The sequence below is a fragment of the Lutra lutra genome, chromosome 9, assembly GCF_902655055.1.
Source record: "Lutra lutra chromosome 9, mLutLut1.2, whole genome shotgun sequence".
Lineage (NCBI taxonomy): Eukaryota > Metazoa > Chordata > Mammalia > Carnivora > Mustelidae > Lutra > Lutra lutra.
Genome location: NC_062286.1, coordinates 51,099,075 through 51,125,988, shown reverse-complemented (window position 1 = coordinate 51,125,988; position 26,914 = coordinate 51,099,075). Strand labels below are relative to the sequence as shown.

Sequence of the window (26,914 nt, the reverse complement as noted above, 5' to 3'; positions counted from 1 at the left end):
GGGGGAGTCGAGGCCAGAAAACAATGGTCAATTTGGTCTCTCCCCCAGGCCAGAGCCTGATTGGCTAGAGCTTCCGGTAGAGGTGGCCAAGCCACTGAGGGGCTGAGCAGTGCCTGGTGCTCCTTGTCCTGTTGTCCTTAAAATGGCCTCCCCCAGCTGAGGGTCAGAAATGACGCCCCAAGGCTCTTCATCTGTGTGCAGAGTGATTGTGGCAGGGACAGCGATGTCTAGAGCCCTGAGACAGGTCTTCCTAATGCTTTATTCACTCTCAATGCTGTTCAGGTCACACACACACCCCCACCTTCCTGCCTCTGCACTTGAGGGGCAGAAAGGCTTGGTGACACAGACGGACAAAAATATGGCCACCTACCGTTTACTTCCCTGGCAGATAGTCCAGTTTCACCATCTTTTATTGGATACAAAGTCATAAATTCTCTGATGCCCACATGAGTCCTTTTAAATACATACACTCAGGTAGATTCGGCAGAGGGCACCTATGGGTGATGTGGAGCAAAGTGCTGGGATGGTGATGCCTGGGGGGCGGGCAGAGAAGTGGGGCCAGGGAAGGCCCCCTGGGGGCTGGAGGTACAGGCACCACTTCAGAAACAAAACCAAAAAACGCTCTCCGCCTCCACCTGCTGTGCTTGGGGTTGGGGGAGCTCCGCTCACGGTTCAGGCCCATTGCAGCCTGGCCGTGCAGGGAAGGCAGGACTGGGGGCCACTCGTGGAGGGCCCCACTAGCAGTGCCCACTAGAGCCAAGCCTACTGGTGCCAGTCACGAGGCAAGCCAAGGTCGCCTCGGGCCTCTGCACTTGAATGCAGGACCCTGTCAGGGCAGAACTGAGGCTTGGGCTCATGGTGGGGAAGCCTGCCTGATTGTCAGGGCAGTCTTGGGACTGGCTGGGGTCCCGGGGTGTTGGGGAAGGAATAGGAGCTGGTTGCCTTAGTTGGCCCTGGTATTCCGGTCTTCACCCAATCCTAAACCTTATCCTCAGGCAGAAGCTGCAGATGAATACACTTGTCCAGGAATAAATACATACACACAACACACAGCAGTATATACAGAAATGCAGGCCTGGAACAAGGCTGGGTGAGAAAGCATGACCACGAGGGTTAAAGAGAGAAGTGCCAGGCCCCTGGGGGAGGAACCAATAGGCGGGACAGATGGCATCAATTTGAGTTATTATTACCTCTGGGCAGGTAAGCCCTGTCCCCACTCACCATTTCTGCTGTCCACCAGGAATTGGGTCTTTGGCACCAGTAATCACTCTGGGTAGGTCTTCAGCCTAGCGCCTTAGAGGGATTAGGGCCTGGGCAGCTTCCCCCCCCCCATAGCCCAAAGGACCAGGGGAACAGGCAAGGACCCAAAGGCAAAGGATGGAGCCAAACCTTGGAGCAGCAGGCTTTGGGAGGGAGGTGGCTTTTTGTTTTTGAAGCATTTCTTGAGGGGCTCGCTCAAACCACTCTCACAGGACCAGGAAATCCTGGGCTGCCTTGGTCCTTAGGTGGTTTCTTGGCCAGTGGAAAGCCACAATTCTGGGCAGCACCCTTCCTCTCTCCCAGGGGTCAGGTACCTACAGCACCACCTTTGTTCCTTGCTAGTGCCACGGGGAGGCAGCCCAAAGCCTGACGAAGCACTCAAGCTGAGTGCGCCAAGCCTCTGTGTTGCTGGGTCCAGGCCACATGGCAGGGACAGGTGTAGGGACACCTGAGTGCTGGAGCCCATGGGACCTCTACACGTGCCTAGGAGCCCTGGACCATGTCCTGCCTTGATTTCCTCGCTCTGATGTTCCTCCCCCTTTGCATCTTACTAGGTGTGAGATATGGAGGATTCTCCTTTGAGTGAGTGAAGGACGGGTGCTCCAGGAGCGGCCAGACCCTCCATCCCTGTTGCCTGTCCTCAGTCATGCTCTGTGGTTGCCAAAGTGACCAAATGGAGCATCTCTGCAAATGGGCTCCCCGTACAGCAGCAGGGCTCATCCCCGAGAGTCAAAAAATAGCTTTGAGCCAGGGGACGAGGGCCCTGCGCCCTGCCACTTCTCAGCATGCATGAAGTCCAACGTGCATGAGTCTGTGAGCTCTGGGGCAGCTGTGCGGTGGGACACGCTATGACCCATCATTCCTGTTGGCAGGGCCGGGGACCAATGCCATAGGTCCTGTATCCCCTTCACACTCAGCTGGGAGATACAAGGTGGGGACTTGCTAGCCAAACTTCCTCCTAGCGGAGCTGGGGGATGGGAATGGGGTGGCCTATTCACTCTTCTGCCCCCAATGCTGGTGGTGCTCAGGGCTGTTGCACAAATGAATGAATGATTGAATGAATGGGTAAATGAACCTACTCCTAGAATCAATCAGTCCTTTCAGCACTGCCTTGCTCCCACTCTAGCTCCTTGCCTGGGCACCCTGACCTCCTTTTTCCAGGACTGATGCCAGGCATTCCAGAGGGCACCCACCCGGGGAGACATTGCCCAAAGTTTTGTATTCAGGGATGAAAGCTTCATGGGGCAGAAAAAATCCCTCAGTAAGGCAGGCTCTGGCCAAGCAGGGCATCCCTTTGTGCTTTGTCCAGGAGACGGGGAGAGCAGCACCTCTGGTCCTAGGGTCTCGAGCAGAAGCTACAGGGAGTACAGCTGGCAAGGCAAAACAGATGCATCCAGGGCACCCCCATAGCCCTTCACAAGCCCCTGGAGGACAGAAACATTGTATTTACTGCAACTCCTGGGGACAGGGCCAGGCAGGTGGGAGACAGTGGGGCCAGCTGCTCTGGAATCGGGGGTGCCACACGGCCAAGGCTTTGTACAGGACTGGACAGGGAGTTGCCAATATGACCGACACCCTTGGTATTTGGGGGTCTTCCAAGGGCAGGGCCAGAATAAGCCATGGGAGGAAAAATCAACAGGAGCAGGGACGAGCTGGGTGTGGAGCCGGGGGAGCTGGATACGGAGGCTGTGGGGTCCCAGATCTGAAGGGCTCCGTACAGGGTAACCCAGGGCTGGGTCCTGATGTCCAAGCCAGGCTGTAGCAGAGAGGTCCCTGGAAAGGGCTGAGAAACTAGAAAAGCCCAGGCCCCAGCCAGGACCGGCAGCCTAATGGTCAGGGCAGAGCTGGCTCCTGTATGTGAAAGAAGGAAACCCTAAGATGGATTGAGGTTAGTGTTTGAAAGAACTTCCCAAGTGAATGTTAGCAGGACCCAAGGCCTCTCCACCACTGGGGGAGTTCTGAGAGGAGAACTGGGGAGACCTGAGTCTTTGGAGCCTTAGTGTCAGAACCTGGTCTTACCAGAACTGTGCAAGAGTCCATAAAAAACCCCCATTTGCATTCTGTGGTTTCCAAGCCAAGTGGCTCTGGCCCGGGCCCCAGCACCCTCCTTGGCCAGAAGCACTCCAGCAGAGCCCACAGCCCATGGGGCCCGTGAAGACTGTGGAGGGAGGCAAGTCTGATGAGGCTGCTCTTCCTCGTCCTTGGCTCCATGGGTCTGGTTCCCTACCAAGGCCATGTCTTCAAGCAAGCTAGCCAGACAAGGAAATGAACCAAAATTCCCTCCTCCTGGCTTCCTCCGGGCACCAGCACAGAAGGCAGCCCAGTGACTCCCTCCCACCCACAGCACTGGGGATCCAGAGGCCATTTCGTTCCTGCCCAAGCACCAGAAAAACACTTCTTGAGGATAGGAGCTGCTGCTCAGTGATGCTAAGCTTTCCCAGAGCTACGGCCTTACCCCTCCAGAGACTCAGGATTGGAGGAAGGTATAGATACATGCACCTTTTAGCTCTGAATTTAGCTCTGGTGTGTCATGAGGGTATGCGATGGCTGGGAGGAAAGGTCTTGTTGTTTCTACAGCAGTAAAAACTAAGTTTTCTCTACTTGGCAATTTCCCCCCTTTGGGAGTGGTGGTTTCAATATCCTTGGGAAAAGTTCTAGATGAATGTTTTGCCATTTCAAGCCCATTCCCATTACCTCGCTGTTCCCCTGCTCCCCACTTTTGGGTGACCACATTCCCAGACCCATAGGCCTATCTGTGTTATCCCTGGGGAATGTGGACACAGAGCCTAGGAAGGATGACTGAAGGGGATGCCCCACAGAGAGCTGGAACAGGGCAGGGTGAGGAAAGGAGCCCTCCTTGCCAAGTCTGAGCTGCTTTGGGGAGCCCACTCTGGCTGGGGCCTAGTGGAGCCCCCTGACCAGAAAGAAAGGTGGGGAGGCCTGCCCCAGTAGCCTGAGCAACCAAGGAGCCACTCCGTGGTTAACTGCAGGTCCTGAGGGCAATGACACCAGGTGCTGGTGGTGACTCAGCTCCTTGCTGGCTGTGCCCAGAAGGATGCCCCAGTTGGGGGGTGGAGCAGGGGTCGGAGGGCAGCTTCTGTCCAAGCCCCAGCCCTGAAGAGGCAGTGCCCAGGGTCAGGCCTGTTGCTCCACGGTCCCAGGAGAAGAACAGGAAACTCAACCCTTCCCTGGAAGCCAGGGATAACACCAGGCCTCCAAAGGTCTAGTCCAATCAGGGTCCCTCTGGAGGTCCAAAGAGAGTGCCCTGGTGTGGGGCTGGCAGAGGCCCTGCCGCCCCCCGCCCGGGTTAGCAGCCACCGTCCACCTTGATGTGCAGGATCTTAGAGAAGCCGGGCCTCCGTCGTAGGGCCTGTAGACCGAACCCTGGGTTAGTTCCCCTCAGGGTCAGGCAAGCGGGGCCCTCCCATTACATGCCTAGGTCAGCAACCCCAGCCTAGGGAGGCACCTCGGGTCTTGCGGGGCCTAAAAGCCAACTCCTCACCTGAAGTTTTGTCACCATGTCCTCAAACAGCTTCTGGGCCTCGGGACTGCTGGGTTCTTTGAAATAATCGGCAATCCCAATCTGGACCACAATAGACTTGAGGTTCCGGCAAATGCCTGGGAAAAGGTGGGCAGTAAGGTGGTGGCTCATGTTTCGCCTGGGCAATGGGACTGCTGCCTCTCCTATCAATACTTAATGAACCCAGAACCCTACAGAGAGACAGTCACATGCCAGGCACTGGGCACTACATAGAGGAAAGCAGGCCCATGGCACCCAGAGGGTCAACCAGGCAAGGGGTTGGTGAGGGGCATGGAGGGCAAGGTCATACAGCAGAGGCTGTGGTGGACTCTGGGAGGATGAGTGGGCAACAGTCAATCATTCAGAGGCTCTAGGAACATCCCTGGCAGAGGGGACAGTTGTACCATGGCCTGGCCATCTGGAAATGAATTCAAGGACAGAGCAGCTGGGGTGAGGCTGATGGTCTTCTCTGGAGCATGGAGGGGAGGCAGGCAGCAAACAAGTTGGGAATGGAGGGCTTAAGGGACTAGATGTTGCCATGAAGTCAGTGGAGGAGGAGGAAGAAAGGAGGCTGAGAGGGTTCTGGAGGTCATGCTTATGGAGGCTGAGCAGTTAGTCCTGGAGGTCAGTCCAGGGCTGGGCCATGAGGCTGAGGGGGAGGGAGGAACAGGGTCTTGGAAATAGTGAGATTGTCAAGAAATCTTCAGGGCTCAGGACTTGGGTGTAACCAGGACCTCAGGAAAGGGGGGATGCCCCAGTAGCCTGAGCAACCAAGGAGCCACCTGGTGGTTACTGTGGGTCCTGAGGGCAGTGACACCAGGTGCTGGCAGTTACTCAGCTCCTTGCCGGCTGTGCCGGCAGGAGGATGTCCCAGTGGGGGCATGGAGCAGGGGTCAGAAAGCAGCTTCTGTCCAAGCCCCTGTCCTGAAGGAGGGTGAGCTGCCCCAGCTGGGCGCCCGTGTCCTCAGTGAAGGTGGAGTAGGTGGCAGAGGGCAGTGGGATCAGAGGACACATGTGGAGTCTGCAGTAGCATGGAGAGAGGGGTCTTCACGCTGAGAATGGGCCTGGCGGGGCTCACACACATGATCTCATCTGATCCACCCACCCATTCCAGAATGTCTGCTTAGAAGACGGAGATATAGAACCCAGAGAAGCAGAATAACTTGCCCAGTGACACAGCTGATAAGCAGCAGAACCAGAATGGAGACCTAGATCAGTCCAGCTCCAGAACCTGTATTCCTAACCCATCTGTCCTGCCCCTGCCCTTGGCCAGAGCCCCACATGGAACAGGTGACAGCCTACAGCTCATGTCTCCCGTGGGGCCTGAGCACAGGGCAATAAATGTCTGTGGCACTGAACCATTTGGACCAGATGCTAGCAGGCCTCGCACGCCACACTGGCCTCGAGAGACACGGCAGCCTCATTGGTCTGCCCCCCGCCCCCGTGCTGGCGCTTGCTGACAAGAAGCAACAGGGACCTGGGTATGCTACCTGCTGACCAGGCATTGTGAGAAAGGACAGCGGGCCCCCACCCCCCGTGTTCCCATCGCTCACTGTTGAAATGCAGCAGGGCCTTGGGGGTGACAGGGGTGGCCGTGAGCACCAACATCTCCAGTCCCTTCAGGCCTTCCCGGCAGACCTCAGCGGCCACCTCCTGGGTGATCTCTGACACATGGTCCAGCTCCAGGACCTGCAGCCGCATGCAGTTTCTTGCTAGGGAGAGGAGGAGGAGGGGAGGTCCTGCTGACAAACTCCCCAGGTCGCCTCCAGCCGACCCAGTGCCTCCATGCTCCTGCCACCACCCGGGCTGCAGCCCCAAGCCCCTCCGGGACGTCGGTGTCGCACCCACGCCTGCTTCCCATCACCCTCCACCCCAGTCCCGAAGCAAGACTCACCAAGTGACGCCAGGCCCTGTACCCCACAGCCAGCACCCCCAACCCCCAGGGCCCGAAGGTGCGGCCAACAGCGACCAATCATCTGCAGGCAGCGGTTACTGAAGCGCGTGGGCTGCTGGCTGGAGAATGGGGCAGAGAGAGGGCTGTCAAGGAAGCTTCTGGTTGCACAGCACCCCGAGGCTGCTCCTCTTTCATGCCTCCCCCACCCCCACCCGCAGCTCAGGCTGGGGCCCCACCAACCACCCAGCAGCTCAAGTTAGAAACCTGGGATCATCCCTGACCCTTCCTCAGACCCTTCTGCAGAGACCTACAGAATCTGATTCTTGAAAAACTATTCAATGCACCATTCGCACCACCACCCACATTCGTGTGGGTTCATCTAGTCTCTCTGCCGGTTCACCCAGCCACACTGCTGACAGCGAGCCCCTCACTCCTATGTTCTCTCACTCAGTCATTCAACAAATGGGCCTCAAGTGTCTATTAGAGCGGAGCACAACTGAGCTGGGCCCTGGGGACACAGCGGTGACAATACAGAGATGGTCCCTGCCCTCAAGGAGCGGGGCAGGGAAGGGGTACAAAGAACATAACCAGCCTGGTGTGATCCTGTCTTTAAGATCAGAAATAATAAAAGGCTTCCCGAGCACTTCCTAGGTAAAATGCAAAAACCTACCCCCCTTACGCAAAACCTTCCTAACCTTGCCCCCACCTTCCTCTCCACACTCACTGCTCCACCCAGCCCGCCACACACAGCAAACCCGCCATTTCCCTGAACACCTCCTTCCTCGGCATTGGCCCAGACGGCGGGCTCCCTGGTGTCTGCTACACACTTGGTACCAGGGATATGGAAGCGAACATTCACAGCCTGGCCCTGAGAGCTGCGAGTATGGTGGGGACTCAGAGAGAGAAAGATGACGGCAAAACAAACTCCAGCAGGGGTCCAGCCCAGGCACCTGACAGGAATGGGGGCCAGGGAGCAGGGACGGATTCTGCCAGGTGGCTAGGAAGGACATGAGACACCCCCGGAGGAGCTGTCGTGCAGAGAGAGGGCTTGGAGGACAAAGTGCAGGGACAAGAAAGCCTGGTTTGAGGAACGCCAAGTCGAGTGGTGAATGATCTGGATTCTCCAACGACCACCTCCTTTGTGGATGCTACATCAACCTTCCTCAAAGGCCTTCTGTGTGCCAACCAGACATGGCTATTTCTAGCTAGCGCTGACTGAACACTGACATACAGGCTGTAGAGATACAGCTCATCTGAGCCAGCTACAGTCCCACTAAGGCTAAAAGATCTCTAATGTCACCTTCACTTTGCACTTGAGAAACTGAGGCATGCCTGGATTGCCCTGTATCACACGGCCAGTGAGCCGGGACGTCACCCCAGGTCTGATTTTGAAGCCCCGCTCCTAACAGCTAAACACGCAGACTGATGAATGTCAATCCATCCCCTCAAGCATCTTCTGGAATGGCCCAGATAGGCTCAGTCCTCAGCTAGCCCCAGCCCAGGCTCAACCCCAGTCCCTCCAAACCCCTGCTGGGGCTCACCAAGGGTGAAGTGGCGCCACCTGGAGGGAGACAATCTCTCTGCAACCTGCGCCCAGGGCCCAAATGACCTCATGGCCCACCGGGTCTGTGGCGCTCCTGTTGAAAAGACAGATCTGGGACCGCCCACTCTGGTGGCACCTGCTCCCTTCCCTTGAACCAGAGAACTCTTGGGTCCCCTCGCCTTAGAGCCCTGGGGGAAGGGTATGCAAACCGCAGGGACCCCTTTGGCCCCCAGTGGAGAGGGTGCGAACTACCTGTAGGTGACGGCCTGCAGGGCGCGGCAGTAGCAGCTGGCCAGCCAGAGGGAGCGGTCGGTGAGAATGTTGGGACAGTGTGAGATGCGCAGGATCAGCAGATTCCCCCCTGCCGCCTTCAACAGAGACTCCAGCCCCGCTTCCAGGCAGCCCCTATGGATGGCCAAGAGCTCAGGGCACTGCTTGGGGCCACTCCCTGCCCCAGGAAGCCTCCCCTGTGGAACTCCAGGTGTGTCCGCAGTACCCCCCCCACACCCACCCTCCCTGGCCTCACCGGGTGCTCCGCGCATACTCTTCCTTGCTCTCCTTCTTGCCCCGCTGCCGGGGCTTCAAGTTCTGCAGCGTCAGGGAGTGGGCCTGGGTGCACCACTGAGCCAGCATGGCCAGGAACTGCGGGGAGAGAGGGGTTGCCTGGCGATGGGGGGCCTGAGCTTGGTTGGGCTGGAGGGAGACCAGCCCCAAGACAGGAGGCCCTGGCAGAGCATCTGGGGGAGCCAGGCTAAAGCTGGGGTGTTGAAAGGGATGCAAGGGCCAGACCTCGAGGGCCCCAGTTCTACGGGAAGAAAGGTGGGTTCGCAGCAGGGCCGGCGGGCGAAGACAGGCACCTTGGAACAGACGCGGGCGTTCTCGAGCAGCACCCGGGTCCAGACCGCGGGGTGGCGAGCCACGAAGCGCCAGTCCCGGCAGACCTCAGCGGCGTGCAGCAGCGTGCGCGTGTCCAGGTAGGTGAAGATGCAGAACAGGGCAGCGCGCATCTTGAGGATCTCTGGGCTGATGACCTCGTTGGAGCGGGAGGGGCTGCCCCTCTCAGCCCGCCTACCCCGCCCACTGCCTCCCTCAGGGCGGGCTGCACATACCAGAGGGTCAAAGGTCAGTGTAGAGGGTCAAAGGCCAATGGGGATGTTGTGGTGGGGAGGTGGGGTGAGGTGGGAGCTATAGAAGGAACAGGCACGGGAGACCCCTGCTGGGGGACCAGTGACTTGGGAAGGACACAGGGCCTCTGCTTCCCCCTCCTCTGCACACCCCATCTCTAATTATACTCTTTAGAAAAAGGTGACCCTTCCTCAAGTAAACTGTTTTTTAAAGATCATACATCAGCATATTGTCCAAATTCACCCCCTAGATGAAGCAGCTGAGTCAAGTCTAGGAAAGGCAAGGGTTTAGAGGGTGAGGGTGCAGATAGATAGAAACCCGGCCTCTGTGAACAGAAGGCCAGGGCGAGCCTGCCCAGAACAGTCACTCAAGAGCAGCCATGCACCTGACCTGAGCCCTCTAACCTCCTGACCCTGACCCACCCACATATGCACATGCCTTGTGCATATATAGGGGGGGGGCTCTCCCTGCTGTTCCAGGGACTTCAGATTGCAGTGAACACTCAGCTACTGTCCTGTATATGTCAACGAGCCCATCATGTGAATGGACCCCCTGAGACATGGCATCCTTGTACAGTCCCCAACATGAACACCGTGTGCGGCAGCACTGCTCTGTCTCAGGAGTTCCTTGCCCCACCTCCCAGGACACTTGTATAAGAGTTTGTCATCCTCACTGCGGGAAGTCTGGGACAATGGGAAAACACGTGCAGGAGCCCAAGAGATCTATTGCCCCAGCCCCGTGTCCCCTGAGAGGGCCCAGCACCCAGGAAAGCTTGGCCTCTCTGGCCTACCCTTCCCGGACTCACCTGAGAGCCGGCAGCTGCTCAGTGGCCCAGCCAGAGCAGGCCCAGGGCGGGGGACCTCTGAGGGGCCCTCAGCCTCTGACTCGGTGGTTCTCGAGCCCACGTCTGAGACATCACCCTCCTCCCCCTCCGTGCTGTGTCGGCGGGGTCTGCGCTGCCAGTTCTGGATGGCCTGACGCCGCAGGCCTGAGCTGCGAGGGGCCTGGGTGCGCTCCGAGCCACCGTTGGCGGCCTGGGCCCGTGTGCCCAAGCCCCCAGGGCCACTGTCCTCGGGGGCCCCCTCTTCTGGCCGGGGTAGCTCCAGACTGTCACTGTCATAGCAGCCTGAGCTCTGGGATGCAGCGGGGACACGGCTGGAGGCCCTGGGGTGGGGTGGACCAGACGGTGAGGAGTGAGGGGCACCAGGTCGGCCCCAACTCCCCATGCCACCCCTACCGAGGGCAAACCCCCTGCCCTACTTTCCAAGAGCCCCCTTATAAGAGTGTGGAGAGGCAGACAGAGGTGACCCAAGGAATGTGGGGAAAGGAGAAGGAGCCAAGGCCCCAGATGGGCCAACCAACCAGGGGGCCAGTGGATCTTTCTGGGGTGAGGGTGGGTTGTGTGGGACGGGCCAGGCCCGAGGCTTACCCTGTGCTGGGAGAGGAGCCATGCCTCGACACGGCGTATGTGCTAGGCATGGCCGGGCCCACGTGGTGTTCTCGCTGTGGGCCCCCGAGCGGGAGGGAAAGGCGGAGGAGCAGGGGCAGAGGAGGCAAGAGGATGAGGAGGAGCAGGAGAAATAGGGCACAAGATGGAGAGAAGAGAGGAGGGAGAGGAGAGAGAAGGAAAAAAGTTTGGAAAGATGGACAAAAAGACAGACAGACAGCCCAGAAAGGCAGGCTCACCACCCCCCTCCCCACACCCACCCAGCACCCCAGACCCCAGCTTGTGGCTCCTGGGCTCTCATTTGGGCAGAGATGGGCCCCTGAGAACGGGGGCAGTTGGATCACAGCTTCAGGGGCTGGCACTTCTGCCCAGTCAGAGGGGCACCCCTGTTCCCAGACCCCTCCTTCAGACCCCTCAGGAGTCAGCTTGCAGGAAAGAGCCAAAGAAGGGAAGCTTCTTTAACAGGGAACGCCAGGCCAGGCGGTGCACACGGTGGCACTGGAGGGGGCAGGGGTGCGAGTGTAGCAGGGACGGCAGGTGGACACTCACCATTCTGCCGGGGCCCCGGGGACCAGGCCCAGCGCCCCCTCCACCCCCTCCGCGACCCAGGCTGGCGCTCGGTGTGCTCCCACAGCTGCTGCTGATGACCTGCAGCTGCCGCTCGGCGCGGTCGGCACGCTCCAGAAGCTCCTCGATGAACTGCTGCAGCCGCAGCTTGGCGCTGGCCTCCCGCGCCGCCGTCTCCTTCAGGAACTGGTCGATCTGCACCACCTCCCTGGGCCGGAGCAGTCTCTCACCCAGGTGCCTCAGTCCCTGCCTGCCCACCCGCCCTCCAGATGAGACCCCGAGTGGGAGGGAGAGACACACTCACGTGGGTGCACGCAGCACGTGCCCACCCACGCTACCGCGCACCCACAAATGCAACCCATAGACCCCAAGACCCACGCTCACACCCCACTGACCCAGCCCCAACACTCCTGCCACACATCCCTCATCCCCACGGAAGCGCTCTGACATTCACAATCACACCCAGGGCCACCTCCTCCTTCCGGAAACACTCACCGGCACAGGGCCACACACAGTTCCGTACATGTGCTCGTGTCCTGTTCACTTGCAGGCATACGCGCCATCTGAGACAGGCACAGTCCCGCTCACACAGCCCAACACACACACACACACACACTTTCAGAAACATTCTCAGATGCAGAAGCCTCTGGGAAGTACACACAGCACCCTTCAGAGTCACTTGAGCATTTACTCCCAAATGTATTCACATTCAACACCGTCTAGGTGTCAGGCACTGTTCTAGGTATTTAGGGGCACAGCAGTGGACAGACCTGAGAAAAGCTCTTGCTCCCACAGAGCTTACTTGAATCACAACGGGGGTAGATAAATCACATCCTTATATTTCCTTCTACATTTAAGGACCGCAGAAATAAGAAGCGAGCAAAGAACACCGAGAAGGAGCGGAGAAAAGGAGAGTGTTCTGGAAGCCAAGTGAAGAAAGCATTTCAGGTTGTGTTTCATTTCATTTCATTTGTTTCATGTGTTTCATTTGTGTCAAATGCTGCTGACAGGCTGAGGTGAGGAATGGGACTTGGGGACCTGAAGGTAGTTGGTGACGTGGAGGACAGTGGTGGCGGTGGACATCTATCTGATCAGAGTGGATCCAAGAGAGAAAGTGGAGAAGGAAATTGGAGATAAGGAGTATAAACTTTCAAGGAGTTGTTCTGGAAGGGGAGAAAAGAGGCAGCAGCGCAAGGGGGCAGTGAGGTTATGGCGGATAGGAGAAACAACCTCCTGTTTGGCTGCTTTCAGGAATGATATAGCTGACAAGGAAAATCTGATGACGGCAAAGAGAGAGGGCAGAACTGTGCCACATCTTTGAGTCGGCAAAAGGTTAGAGGATCTGGTGCCACAGTGCAGGGTCTGGCCTTGACTAGAGACATGGAGAAGGAAGAGAACGAGCTGTCATAGGCAGGCACATGGGTGTACTTGCATGGCCTCACAGTCCCAAACACACATCATCATGACGCTCTTGGCCCCACACAAACTACCATCATGTGCTCGTGGCCACAGATGCCACAGGACCAAGCCATGGCCACACAGGCACACGCAGAGCCACACTCGGGCCCACTCACGGTGGTGGCAGCAGCAGTGACACACACGGTCACCCAGTCAGGAACATTCACGGGCACACCCGCCCACAGGGCCCTCGCAGGCCACTCACTGTTGCTTGCGGCTCAGCTCCTGTTCCTTGTGCACCAGGTCCTGCTTGAGCGAGGCCAGCAGCTCCACACTCACGTCCACCTGGCGCGAGAGCTCGGACGCCCGCTCCTCCAGTTCCTCCTTCTCGCGCCCCAGCCGCGCGCTCTCCTGCCGCGCCGTCTCTAGCTCGGCCGCCTTGCGCTCCAGCTCGGCCTGCAGCCGACCCACCTGGCCGGCGATCTTCTGCTCCACCTCCTCGCTCAGCCGCTCCAGCCGCCGGTCCACCTCCAGCTTCTCCAGCGCGCGGATCTTGAGGCGCGCCAGGCCCTCCTCGTAAGCCACATCGGCTGGCGAGGGGGATGCAGGCGAGGCGGAGGCGGGCCCGGGGCCCGGCCCGGGCGGCGGCGTCGAACACGCGGAGGAGGCCACGGACTTGCGCGCGAACAGCTCCCCCAGCGGGATCTCGATCTCGCGCAGCGCGTAGCGTGCGGCGGCGGCGGGCACGAGGCCCGGCTCGGCCAGCTCCTCGCACGGCAGGCTGGCGGGCACCAGGTCGCCCGCGAAGTGGGCGAGGGGCGCGTGGTGGTGGTGGTGGTGCAGCAGGTGCGGCGCGGCGGACGACGGCCCGGCCGCCTGCTCCTTGCCCTGGAAGGACGTGCTCTCGAAGACCTCGCGCCGGGCGCCGGGCACGGCCAGCAGGGCGGCGGGCTCGGGCGTCAGCGGGAAGCCGGAGGCGGCGGCGGCGGCGGCGGCAGCGGCCGCGGCGGCACCGTCGCAGATGCTGTTGGTCTTGGAGAGGATGTAGAGCGTCTCGTACGTGTGGCTGTACTCCAGGTGAGCACGCAGCGACGACAGGCTCCGGAAGCGCTTGTGCTCCCCGCAGCGGGGACAGCGGTACGGCAGGTCCAGCGAGGCCATGGCCCCGCCGCCTCCGTGGCGCCCGGGCTCCACCGCGGCCGCCCCGCTGGTCAGCCGGGTGCGCTCATGGAGGGCCGCGGGCGAGCCCCCCCGCGGGGTCGGGAAGGCTCAGGGCGCCCACGGCGAGGGGCGAGGAGGCTAGAAGAAAGGGAGTAAGCTGTAGGAGGATGGTCTCCCCCACGCGTAAGTAAATTGCCCCAGGAAACACACACCCATAAAGGAGGGTATCCCAATGGCTTGGCCTCCTAGAGGGGGCCGGCCTGCTCTAGTACCAGCAGGGGTGAGGGGTGTACATGCACGACAGTGAGAAAGAATGAGAATTCTTTGGGGGGGGGCATTCATTATACTTATAACACTTCCAACCTATATTACTACTAGACATAACCCAGGTGCCCATCACCAGTAGAATGGATAAATTAAATTTTATCCAGCAATAAGAAAAGGAAGCACTGGTACATGCAAGGACATGGGTAAACCCATCCCACATTATGCTGCATAAAAGAAGCCAGAGCAGAGGGCACACTGTAGGATTCCATACATACAGAGTTCAAGAACAGACTAAATTCATCATGATATAAGTCAGAATAGAGGTTACTCCCTGGAGACTAGAAACTGAGAAGGGACAGGAGGGAACCTTATGTGATGCTGAAAATGTTCTAGATCTTGATAGGAGTGGTGGTTATACATGTGAATACATATGTAATAATCAGGCTAAATGCTTAAAGCTACTGCACTATATGTATTTGGCTGTATGTACCTTACATCTGAAAAAAAAAAAGTCTTTAAAGGAAGGTGCTTATTTCCATGTCACGCAAACCATACCCATCAGACAGGGTGGACTGTTGATACCATATTGCAGCAACCAAGTTGTCACCTCACCTGATGATACCTGTGGGCATGTGTCACTGTTTATTCCTGTCCTGCTTCTGTACCCTCCCATCACTGCCACTCTTGGTGTGTAGGTCCTTTTTGAGAGTCCTTTGCTAGGTCGGTCTCCAATAAGTGTCCTGTCCCTGCCCTTTGCTCCAAGGGCCACCATATTTGTCTTCTTCAGGCTATTTCTAGCACAAGCCACCACCCTTCCTGACATCCTACCCCGGGTCGCCCTGAACTCCCACTGCCTCTCGTCCCTCATCTCTGGCTTCTGGTCATACCTCTTCTACCTTGTGGAATCTCTACCCCACTCATCACTGCCCTCCTCTTCCTAAGTGCCTGTGACTGGACTTCAGCCACCCTCTGCTGACACTGTGCTCCTCTGGGTCACAGACCACCCGTTTATCAATCCAGTTGTCATCAGGTATCTCCACCCACTTGGTCCCTTGGCTGACACTACTGGCCCCTCCATCCAGGCTGCCATGAAGCTGCCCATTTGGGTTCTCCAACCTCCTCTTCCTACTGCCTTCTGAATCTTCCTGATGAGAGGTCCACCTTCACACCCTCTTTGCATCTGCCCTCTTCCTGGCAGTCGGGTTTGCTCCCACAAGTTCACTCCTAGCTTTAAGCCACTGACTCTCAGCTCTGCATCTCCATCCTGACCTGCTCTCGAGTTCCCATCGCCTTCAGGGATTTCCATGTGGGGGTATGGGTGACTGTTCCCTTTACTAGCCCAGCACCCAGTCCTTCTCCTGATAAAATCATTCTTCTTTGACCTTGGAGAAACATTCTTCCTTGCCCACTTTCTCCATCCACATGCTTTGAGTGGGGGTTGATGGTCCAGCCTGGCTCCAGGGGTAAGAAAGTAATATGGACCTGGCCAAACAGAGTCCCAGGATGGGCAGAGATCACCCAGGTTGAGTCCAGGGGTCATTCCTCCCTCCAGGACTTCTCTGGAACTACTGGGGGGAAAGCATCCTCTTTGGGCTGGGGTTTCTAAGCTGATGGGGAAGGCTAGAGCTACAAGAGCTATCTTTGCTTCTTTGGGGAGGAACCTCCTGGGAACAAAGCCAAAGCAGAGAAGCAGAATTGAAATGGAGAAAGAGATTTCTCACAGACACTGTTTGAGATCTGGTCTGTTCAGTTGGGTGACCCAATCCTTTCCCTTCGTTGCTTGAGCCATTTGGAGTCAGGTCTGTGGTACCTGCACTAGAAAGAAGTCCTAACTCAGAAACTAGAATGAGAAATGGGATTTTTTTTTTTTTTAAGGAATAGACCCTAAGGAGGAATTAGCTGAACTAAGAGGGGAAGTAAGATAGTACCACTTCCCCCCTCAGAAGTTGGTGACCCCTGCCTGCTACCCAGCAGCAAAGCAGCCGATGAAATTCTCCCACTGTCTTTGGAGCTCAGGTGATGTTCCTACCTAGAACTTTAGGGGACTTGTAAAAAATGTCACCCTGTTGGGGTGTGGCCCCTCCCTCAGCCACAACAAGAAAGGTCCAACAAGAAAGAAGGTCCAACAAGAAAGAGACACCTGGCTGAAAGGGGCCCATCTGAAAGCAGAGGAAGAAAATGCTGCTTTGCCTAGAGAGGCGCTTTCTGCCTGAGGCCAGTAATCCAATATGGCTGAGAGTCAGATAATTAAGAGTCAGTTCTCTGCTTCTAGTAAAGTCAGCTCAAGCAAGGATAGGGAGGCTGGAAACACAGAGAGACAAACCTGGGCCATGGCAGGCTCTTGACTCCTCAGGCCGTTCAAGAACCCTTCCTGCTCTGCCACCATTGCTTTCATCAGAAACAGCCTTCCACTGGGATGCGGCTTGAGTGGGAAGGGGCAGATGGACTCTGCCTCCCACCCTAGAGGAAGGGTTTGCCTTGCCCTGCGGCAGAGGCCTCCCAAGAAGCAACAGAACCATGGGCTTCTGGGATGGGCAGGGCACCAAGGGCTGTTGCTAAGAGACAACCTCTGCTCCTCCTCCAACACCATCACCAGGGACTTGATTCAAGAATTACAACTTCCAATGAGGTCTCTAGTTTGGTTAATGGCTCTGGGGACAACTGAATGCAAATTGACTGAAAGCTTTCTAATGATTAAGGGGATTGTATTGCCAGAAAAACCCACAAACCTGGAAAACAAAGGCCAGGGATTACTCAGCTCCTAGTGTTCCCCACCCCTTACACTTGCATCAGTGGGAGGTGAGCCCCCAAGGCCCCTTTTCTGCGTGGCACAGAACCTGAAGGACCAGGGAGGCTCTTGCAGATGGCAGAACCAAAGAAGCCGAAAACAGGAGTCAGGGAATCCCGTCCTCCCCAACTGGTAGAGTATGTGGACCACATATGGGTCTGTGACCACTGAGTATTTTTCCTCATCTCCCCTCTTCAGCTGGGAGGATTTTGTGCTTTCAGCTGTCTGGTCTTTCCTCCATCATTGTCTGGCCCTCAACTGAAAGACCATGAGGGCCTAGCTCAGTACCTGCCAAAGAGACAGCCTACCACCAAGATCTTGAATTGGGGCCGGACTGCTAAGTGGATGAGAACTTGGAACATCTCCTTCTGGAGATGGGACAAGGGTATTTTAAGTTTTGTGAGGGATCGTTGTGTTACCATAAAGAGAAGGATTTTAAAAATTGTACAGGTAGCAGGATCTGTGTAGATCTTGTTTAGAGGATGGATGCAGGGGACACGTATTCTTTTTGCTGTTCAGCTCCAGTCCCCCTTTGTGACTAGACTCCCAGTTTTCCCTTGGAGAACCATTCCCCGCACTGTGGGTTGGGCTATGACCTTAGCCTGTTTATCAGTCGCATTTCCCACTCCAGGCCCATACAGCCACTACAGGACCTGTGCCTGCTGGGAGAATGTGGGCCTGGAGCTGTCCGTGGCCATTTCTGTCCTCCTTGGACAAGAACACAGAGACTCCTGATGGCCTCCCTTGGCCATCCAGATCCAGATGTGCCTGAAACTTCAGTCCAGGACTTGTCAATTGTGAGAGGCAGCAAATCCTTTTTGTAGCCTAAATCTTTTGACTCTGCTGCCAGTCACTGGTAATGAAACTCTAGACTGAAACCATGACCTCCAGCGTCAAAAAGCAAACCTTGGACTTCCCCTCACCCACTCCCTAGGATCCATCCTTGTTTCCTCACTGTCCTCCCAGTCACACCACACACTGGCCATCCTGACCTTGCTCTCTGCTCACCATCAAGACCTATGGATTTTGGGGTGCCTGGGTGGCTCAGTGGGTTAAAGCCTCTGCCTTCGACTCAGGTCATGATCCCAGGTCCTGGGATCAAGCCCCTTTGGGCTCTCTGCTCAGCGGGGAACCTGCTTCCCGCCCCCACCCCACGCTGCATACTTATGATCTCTGTCAAATAAATAAACTCTTAAAACAAACAAACAAAAAAACCTATGGGCTTTTTTCTGAGGTGGTTCTCTTCTCCTGCTCTGTGCTCTTCCTCACACCCAGAGTGCTAACCCGGGCTTTAGCTTGGGGCTCTCCTCTGTCCCGTTAGGCACCAGACTCCTCTATCTACAGAGGACTCCTGCTCATGCCCTTTCAATGGTTCCCAACGTCTACCAACTGCAGCCAAATTCAGCTTCTCTTTGGCCTTGCTGTACTCTTGCCAGTTTGAGAGTGAAAAGTGGCCTGGCTGTTTTACTTGCCTTTCTTTTTTTTAAGATTTTATTTATTTATTTGACAGAGATCACGAGCAGGCACCTGCTGAGCAGAAAGCCCGATGCGGGGCTCAATCCCAGGACCCTAGGATCATGACCTGAGTTGAAAGCAGAGGCTTTAACCCACTGAGCCACCCAGGTGCCCCTTTACTCACCTTTCTCTGATTACTATAGCTGGATTTTTTTTTTTTTTTTACACATTTAGCGTTCCTTTTTATTTCTTTGGTGATTTTGCCTCTGCACTATTTTGCTCATTTTATACTGAACATTCATATTTTCTTACTGATATTCAAAGGCTTTTTCTAATATTGATCCCTTGTCATTTATATACCACAAATGGTTTTCTCCAGTGTGTTGATTGGCTTGTTTATGGTCTTTACTGATATAATAAAGCTGATAGTTTGCTTCAGTAAAAATCTTTAGGATTTCTGATTTTGTTATCAAGTTTACTGAGTCCAGGCCTACCCGAAGACTATATAAACAGTTATATATGCTTTCTTTTCGTACTTTGTGATTACCTTTTTTTTTAAAAGTCTAGAACAATTTTTTAAATTAAGGGCGTTAAACAAATAACCGTAATAGCATAAACTGACAGTGACTTAAATTATAAATATAATTATATTATATAAATTATTATTATAAATAAATATAAATTATAAAAAATAAATAAAATCTTTTAAAAAAAGAAAGAAAGAAATAGAATTCAGCACACACACACACTCACACACACACACCTGCTTAGGAACAGGGCTATTCCATAATGTCCGGTCAGCCTGGTATCAAGGCACCCATGTGTACCCGACCATCCCAAGTGCTGGTCCCTTCTGTGGGGGCCCTGTCGGACATCAGAACTGACCACCTCCCTTCTCCCCTCCCCATACACTTTTTTTATTTTTTAAAGATTTTATTTATTTATTTGACAGAGAGAGATCACAAGTAGACAGAGAGGCAGGCAGAGAGAGAGAGAGAGGGAAGCAGGCTCCCTGCTGAGCAGAGATCCCGATGCGGGACTCGATCCCAGGACCCTGAGATCATGACCTGAGCCGAAGGCAGCAGCTTAACCCACTGAGCCACCCAGGCGGCCCTCCCCATATACTTTTGAAGCATCCTCTTCCTGCACAATACCCTGCTAGCCAGGCCCCGAGAAAGGGGAAAGTCTGGGCATGCAGGCTGTGTGTGGCTGTGCAGGGTAGAAGAGGACGTCTCAGGTCCAGGTGGCTCTTCACTGAGGCCAGCCTGCCCCACAGTTTCCCTCCACAGGCCAGAGCAGAGGAATGGCTTATGAATCATTCTTAGGAATATTTTTGCCTAGATGTGTACACTTCCTCAGCGTGAGTATAAGCTTTGCCCAAATGCTGACAAGGTGATGATGGAGGGAGGGGGAGGCAGAAGAAGAAGAAAAATAGAAGTGTTGCCTGTTCAAATTTGATCACAGTCCTGTATTATTAGTATCATGACAGAACAGTTGGCGATTTTCCTTTGCATTCTGGTCTCCCCAAATCAGCAACCCCTGCAGCCCTAAGACCTGCCTCCTTTTTCAGCCAGGACCCGCCCCCTCACCATCCGCAGGACCTGTTCTGCTCCCCATCCCACTTCTGAAATGCCTATCTCAAGTCTCCTTTCTTCTAAGCCCAGCTGAAGGTTTTCATTGGGTGGAAGGACTCTCTAGGCTGAACCAAAGGCATTGACTTTTTTTTTTTTGGTAAAGTTTTCAGGTATGTGAGTCTCATCTCCTTAAACAAGGCCAACCATCTCGAGATGGGTGTCTTCCCTGGCTCCTGTCTACTGTCACATGATCATGGTCTCTGCCAGAAACACAGAGAATCCTACATTTTCACCGCTTCCACTACCAAACAGGCCCTGAGAATTCCTGCAGTGGATCTCCACATTTTTATCTGTTTGGCAAGCCTTCTTCACCTTCTGATGACAGAACATCTCATTCCTTCTTTGGTAAGCTGCCCCTCCCCATTCCCTGTGGTTCTGACAGGGCTGCGTGACCCAGGCCTGACCTAGCATGGTGCCCCACCTCTTTGGCCACAGTGAATGACACCAGAACAGCCACATTCCTCAAGCTGAGCCAACAGAGTCCTTCCCTGGAAATATAAGTGAAAGACTGAGGAGTCTCCTGTTCCTCTGAGATCACTGGCTAGTGAACATGAAGCGGTCTATGGCCTTGTGTAACCTCTACCTACCACATGGAGGAAGTCCATGCACGGTGGGGGGAAAAGTATGGCAACAGAGTGAAGCTGAACCAAGAACCAGGAAGAATCCTCATCACATTTTTGAGAACCCAGCTATGGTCATGCCCCAAACCCACTCCCCCTTCTTTCCAGTTATTTGAGTTGGTACATATCCGTTTTTGCATAAAGTAATTTGAATGGTTATTTCTGTCCCTTGTGACCAAAAGTCCTAATATTCTCGCAAATTGATATTTTTAGGCTAGAATTCTCCCCTGGGCTTTATTAAAACATGAATTCATTCATGTTACATTTATTGAGTCCCTCCTCTGTGCCATGAATGTATCAGGTACAGTGGAGAGTACGGCCCACCGGGGATCAAGATCAGGAAGAAGTTGATGGGCGCCTGGGTGGCTCAGTTGGTTAAGCAACTGCCTTCGGCTCAGGTCATGATCCCGGACTTCCAGGATCGAGTCCCGCATCGGGCTCCCAGCTCCTTGGGGAGTCTGCTTCTCTCTCTGACCTTCTCCTCTCGCATGCTCTCTCTCACTCATTCTCTCTCAAATACATAAAAATAAATAAATAAATAAAAATCTTAAAAAAAAAAAAAGATCAGGAAGAAGTTGAAACTGTTGGCCAAGGCAGCAGGAGCACAATGAGAAGGATGGATATGGAAGCAGCATAGGAAGGAGAGTCAAGAAGGCTTGGTGACAGAATAATTGTGGCTGGTATTAAAGGGAGGAGTGAAGGATCAATCTCAGCTTTGGGTTTTGAGCATCTAGGTAGATGGGGCTGTGGTTCAGTTTGCAGGGAAAGTGAAGCAAGGCACCTTTGGGGGAGAGATTGGTTTCGTTGTAGATTTCACAAGTTTGAGGTTCCAGTGGGCCCTGGAAGTAGAGATAGTACATAGTTTGCAATGTGAAGCCAAAAATACAGTTTTCGCACCTTAAGCGTAAAAGTGGATGAGTAGGATCGGGGAGAGGGTGCAGAGAGAGGGGAGCAGGGGAGAAGTGGGTCCTCAGAGAGGTGGAGGAGGGAGAAGAACCAAGAAGATCCTAAGAACCGGCAGAAGCCGGGGGATTCTGGTGGGAATTCTGGTGGGAAACCTTTGGGAAGAGAGGATGTCAAGGAGGGAAGCAGTGGGCAGTAGTGTAAACGACAGTGTAAACAGCAGGCGTTGATGACACAAGCCAGAGCAGAGGCGCAGAGGGTCCACTGGGGACTTCAGGGAGCCCCGCTTTCATGAACCCGGTTGATGGGGTTGAAGGGAGAGTGAGGTAGAGACAGTGAGTAGACACAGGAACCTCAACTGTGAAGGGGGAAGAAGCAGCGTGGGAGATTCCAAACAGAGCTTTTAAGAGGAGAGACACCTGAACATATTTAAATGCTTCTGAGGGATAACCTAACTCTCATCTATACCATCACTTGTGGTATCCTGAGGCACACATAACCCAAAGCTTTAGACCTGACATTTATAGCAGTTTGTTTTTTTTTTTAATTTTTAAGTACACCTCATAAGCAGCCTGCACAGAGGGAGAGGATGAAAAGGATGATATTTTAATGTCGGGGCCTCAGAGCTAACTATGGCTAATAACGAGCTCACACTAGCACGATGTTCACCTTCAAGCCTGCTTCTCTCTCCTGTTTCCCGTCTCGACCAACATCTTCATTATCTACTCTTCACCTCGGATATAACCCGCAAAGCATCTCTGAATTCTCAAAGTCCTCCTCAGCCCTCATCAATCACCAGTTTTTGTAATACTACCTTCTAAATACTTGACTCTCTTTCCTCTAGCCCCTGCCCCAGACCATAACCATCCTCTTCTATCTGATCCATTGATACCATTGCTAACTGTAGTCCTAATTCCACCAGCTTTCAATTCTCATGTTTTCTGCAAATACAGATCCAGTCATGTCACTCTTTTTCTCAAATAAGTCTCTGAGTGCAGGCCATTTTCTGGGAGGTAAAGTCCACCGTGCTTTGACTGCCCTCAAGGTGGGCCAGGACCCGAGCGCCACTCAGCCTTGCCAGCCTAGCGTTTGCATCCACTTCCCATGTGCAACCTTAATGAGGCTTGTGGGCCTTAGCTCACTGAGAAGTGCCATGAGCTGTCACACCCCTAAGTCTTGGCTCATGCTAGTCCCTCTTCCTGGGACTCCCTTCTCCACATGGGGAATTCTGCAGGCCCAGCTCAAATCCTACCTGTTCAGGAAGCCTCCTCGACTCCCTCCTTCAGCTCAAAGCACATCTGAGTGTGAATCACCCCTTACCGTAGATCTTCACACATGGCAACAGGTGTCACAGGCTGGATGGTAGTAGACCTGTCTGCACATCAGATCCCACCCCATGCACACACTGGTGGGCAAGGACAATGCAAATGATTCACCCTCATACCTTCCTCCCACACAGCAGACATCAGTGCATCATTCTTAGAGGACTAACACTGAATAATGGAGGAACTGATGAATTTCATATAGCTGAAGTGATTTCTGCCCCTCATTATGCAACGGGATGAATCTGGTTATAATTAAGTCAATCCAAGAATCACCTGGAATAACAAGTGCTTCCCTGTCTCTTCCCACCCACCGGGGAGTAAGGACCTGCTGTCTTCTTGACTCTGTCACTCTACCAGAGCTCCAAGGTTTAGGGCTTCTCTGCTTCTTTCTAGTTTATCCACCCAACAAAAAGATGTCAAACAGGGGCTCCTGGGTGGCTCAGTTGGTTAAACATCCGATTTGATTTGGGTTCAAGTCAGGATCTCAGGGTTGTGAGACCAAGCCCCTCCATGGGCTCCCTTTGGTGGGGAGTCTGCTTGAGATTCTCTCCCTCTCCTTCTGCCGCTCCCCCTGCTTGTGCACGTGTGCACTCTCCCTCACAAATAAATAAAATCTTAAAAAAAAAAAAAAGACGTCAGGGCGCCTGGGTGGCTCAGTGGGTTAAAGCCTCTGCCTTCGGCTCAGGTCATGATCCCAGTGTCCTGGGATCGAGCCCCACATCGGGCTCTCTGCTCTGCGGGGAGCCTGCTTCCACCTCTCTCTCTATCTGTCTGCCTCTCTGCCTACTTGTGATCTCTGTCTGTCAAATAAATAAATAAAATCTTAAAAAAAAAAAAAAAAGACGTCAAACACAGGGGCCATGACCGCCACTGGAGACACAAAGATGAATAAGACAGTCACGCCCCCAAGATGCTTACAGTCTAATAATTTGAACAGTGAACGTTTACCTACTAATTACTCTGTTTAGATACCATGCTTCTCATTTAATCCTCAAGACACTGCTGCCCACAGGTGGTACTGTGTCTATTTTAGGAGGAAAGTGAGGCTCAGAGTGCCAAATTACTTGCCCAAGGCCGGGAAGTGACTGGAATAGACTGTGGCTTTGATGGCCCCCAGGAACCATGCTTCCCAGGATTCTTCCCCATATGTGGTCCCCTCCCTTCCTGATGCAGAGCTTGGCCATGTGACTTCCTTTGGCCAATGGGACATTAGCAAGCCTGATGCAGGCAGAGGCTTGATAAGCTGTTGTCCCAGAGGACTTATCCTCTTGGAATACTTCCATTTGGGATCCAGCTGCCATATTAAAAATCAGGCTAAATTACTGACCAAGTAGACATCCCATGTAGAGAGGCCCTGGAGGATGAAAGGCCATCTTGATGTTCCTTTCCAGCCAGTCCCTCAACTGAATGCTGCTGAGAGGTGCCATGAGAGCCCACAGCCATGGCCACAGTCCTGGCCAACCCACAGACCATGAAGAATAACAAATCACTCTTGTCTTAAGCCCCTAAATTCTGGGGTGGTTTATTACACACCAGGGAATGAGTGATAGGCTAGGATTTGAACCAAGTACTACCTGATTGACTTCAAAACCCATGCTCTTAGTCTTAATATATGCTTCTTCTGATTGGGAGGAGAATGTCACACCAACTCTACAATATTCATTGGCTGGCCCATAGTAGCGCTCAATAAATATTTGTTGAATGACTGAATAAAGGGAGTGGTGGGTTTCCAGAGAGGCAGGAAAGTCCAGGGAACCCAAAGGCAGGATGGCAGTTACCTTTCAACAACCATCACCCCCTTCCAGCTATAAATATTCCCAAACCAGACATAGGCTAGGCATCCCTAAATCTAGAAACAAGTGTGTGGCTATAGCCAAACTTCCTCTCGGTCTCTTTCTCTTTTAAATTCAGATCAGGCAAATGGATAGGTTAGCAGAGTTGGGTTTTTCTTGGTCATGCTCCCTGGCTCCCATGTCCCCCTCTGGCCTCTCCTCTATCTCTCACTTGGACTTCTGGGCCCAAGAGCTCTTTCTCCCTCTTTCCATAAAAATTGGCATGCAGGAAAGGAGCAGAGAAAGTAGAACTTACAGAAATGGGGAAGGAAGATTTGGATGTTAATAGATGGCGTTAGAGGCCAAAGAAACGAAGCTCTAAGCTCAGTGGTTTCGGGAGACATCTGCCAGCAGGTGGAGGAGGTGTTCTGAGGATGGGGAGGCAGCTGGAAGTGTCCCTGTGGATGGAGAATAAAGGCATGCCCCCTGACTCTCTCCAAAGCCCTCCAAATCCCCCAAGAAGGACAGGGTTCTAGCTCTCCACACCTGGGTTGGGGTCACCATAGGTTACCTCCCAGAGCAGTCTAGTGAAGACACACAGGGGTCAATGCATCCAGTCCCCTGCTTCCCCGCAGCCCTGACACTGCCTTTTCTGTTCTAAGCTCCTCTTCACTCTTGGGCTCCTGCAAGCGAGCACACACCTCCCAAGGTCACACACACATGGCTCGAGCACCTGGATCCCACACCCAGAAAACCATCTGGGCCCCTCCCCACTGCACATTCGACCTAAGGAGAGAGCAGGCCCCACTCCTACCTACAGGCACGCTGTGGCACGCGCACACAGGCGCCGTGTCACACACTCACATGCAAAGCAATGCAGTGAGGAGCACACAGCCAGATCACCGTGGACAGTCACCAACGGAGGCACTGGGCTACAAGGAGAGAGAAACATGCGTGCACACACACGCACACCTCTGGATCGTCCAGACCATCACACGTGCACACCAGCACGCACACAGACACCCAAAGCCTCCCACCCTCAGACTCCCGCACAGGTGCCCAGCCAGGCCTCAACACCACGCCCCTCCCCCACCCCTTTCCAGAAGCAGGTGGAGAGGGCTGGGTTTGAGGGCGCTCCCCTTCCTGCTCCCTCCCTCTGGCCCGGCTCTCCAGGGTCCAGAGTCCCACCGGAGCCCGCCCCCACCCCCAACCTGGCTCGGGGAGCGACTGGCTAGAAGGGGGGATGGGAAGCCTGGTCTCAAACGTTCTGATTTTAATTCCTTAAATTAACCCCTTCCTTGCCTCCGGCCTGGCCTGCCCAGAATCCCTCCCGGTCCGGCAGCCTCGCGGGCCTCCAGAGGGCTGTGGGGGAGAAGGAAGAGGAGGAGGAGGCAGAGGCTGGTGTCCTCCCTGCCTTCTCTCTCCAGGAGCGGTCCCGCAGCGCGCCCAAGACTCGCCCTTACCTCCTTCACCCCGCGGCGAGGCCAGGCCCCGCGGCCCTCGGCTGGGGGTGCACAGGCAGCCCCCGCGTGCCGTGTCCAGATGCAGGGCCGCCCTGGGGCCTCGGATCTCGTTCCCCTCCGCAGCCTCGGGTGGCCGCCGCGGCTTGCGCCCCCGCCTCCCTCTCGGGGCGGGGGCGGCAGAGCCTCCCAGCCAGTCGCAGCGGGAGGGGCACACAAACCGGGTGGGGGAAGGATGGAGGAGGAGGAGGAGGAAGGAGGAGGGGGCTGGCGGCCGGAGGAAAGGAAGAGAAGCGGGAGGGAGGCAGCTAGGAGGTGGGGCGGAGCCGGCCCCTCCTTCGGGGCGGGCTCTCCTGCGAGCTGGGGAGCGGCAGATGCCGCCAGAAGCGGCTGCGCCGGGACCCCACGTTTTCCGCTGAAGGTGGCTTCGATGGGGGAGGGGTCCGCGGCGCCGCCCTGGGGGTGCTGGGGCCGCTGGGCCGCGGTTCTCCTGGGGTCTGGGTCTTCCAGACTCCCGGCACCGCCCAGTGCACTCTCCCTGCCCCAGGCACCTCTACTGCCCACCTTTAATTCAGACCTCTCCGCCGTAGCCCGACCACTCTGGCTAGGCCTGATACCACTCAAGGCAGATCCCGGGGGAGGGGGATGGGGTTCTGTGGGTCAGGAAGAGAGCGGGTGCGCTACGCTGCTCCTGGGGTATGCGCCACGGTCACTAAGCAGCCTCGTGGGCCTCGCCCTAGGTTGTGCACTCCGCGACCTCCCTCCAGCCAAATGC

The 26,914-nt window shown here is 55.0% G+C and overlaps 1 protein-coding gene across 5 annotated transcripts; it reads right to left on the bottom strand.

The window, feature by feature from the left end:
* Positions 1-273: 273 nt before the first annotated feature.
* On the bottom strand, positions 274-26,411 carry FBXO41 (F-box protein 41). 5 transcript variants are annotated; one of them, XM_047744000.1, is made up of 15 exons: positions 26,143-26,411; positions 25,544-25,611; positions 24,996-25,137; positions 13,020-14,053; positions 11,339-11,564; positions 10,772-10,845; positions 10,148-10,506; positions 9,075-9,316; positions 8,744-8,859; positions 8,470-8,622; positions 8,216-8,311; positions 6,675-6,793; positions 6,334-6,492; positions 4,763-4,878; positions 275-4,630 (listed from the first exon to the last, which is right to left on the bottom strand). In XM_047744000.1, the coding sequence occupies exons 4-15, from the start codon at positions 13,913-13,915 to the stop codon at positions 4,568-4,570; spliced, it is 2,619 nt and encodes an 872-aa protein (XP_047599956.1). In that variant the 5' UTR covers positions 13,916-14,053; positions 24,996-25,137; positions 25,544-25,611; positions 26,143-26,411; the 3' UTR covers positions 275-4,567. The 5 variants fall into 5 exon arrangements, 4 of the variants coding, with proteins under 4 accessions (XP_047599958.1, XP_047599956.1, XP_047599954.1 ...); XM_047743998.1 differs by lacking the exon at positions 25,544-25,611; XM_047743999.1 differs by lacking the exons at positions 24,996-25,137; positions 25,544-25,611.
* Between the last annotated feature and the right edge of the window lie 503 nt (positions 26,412-26,914).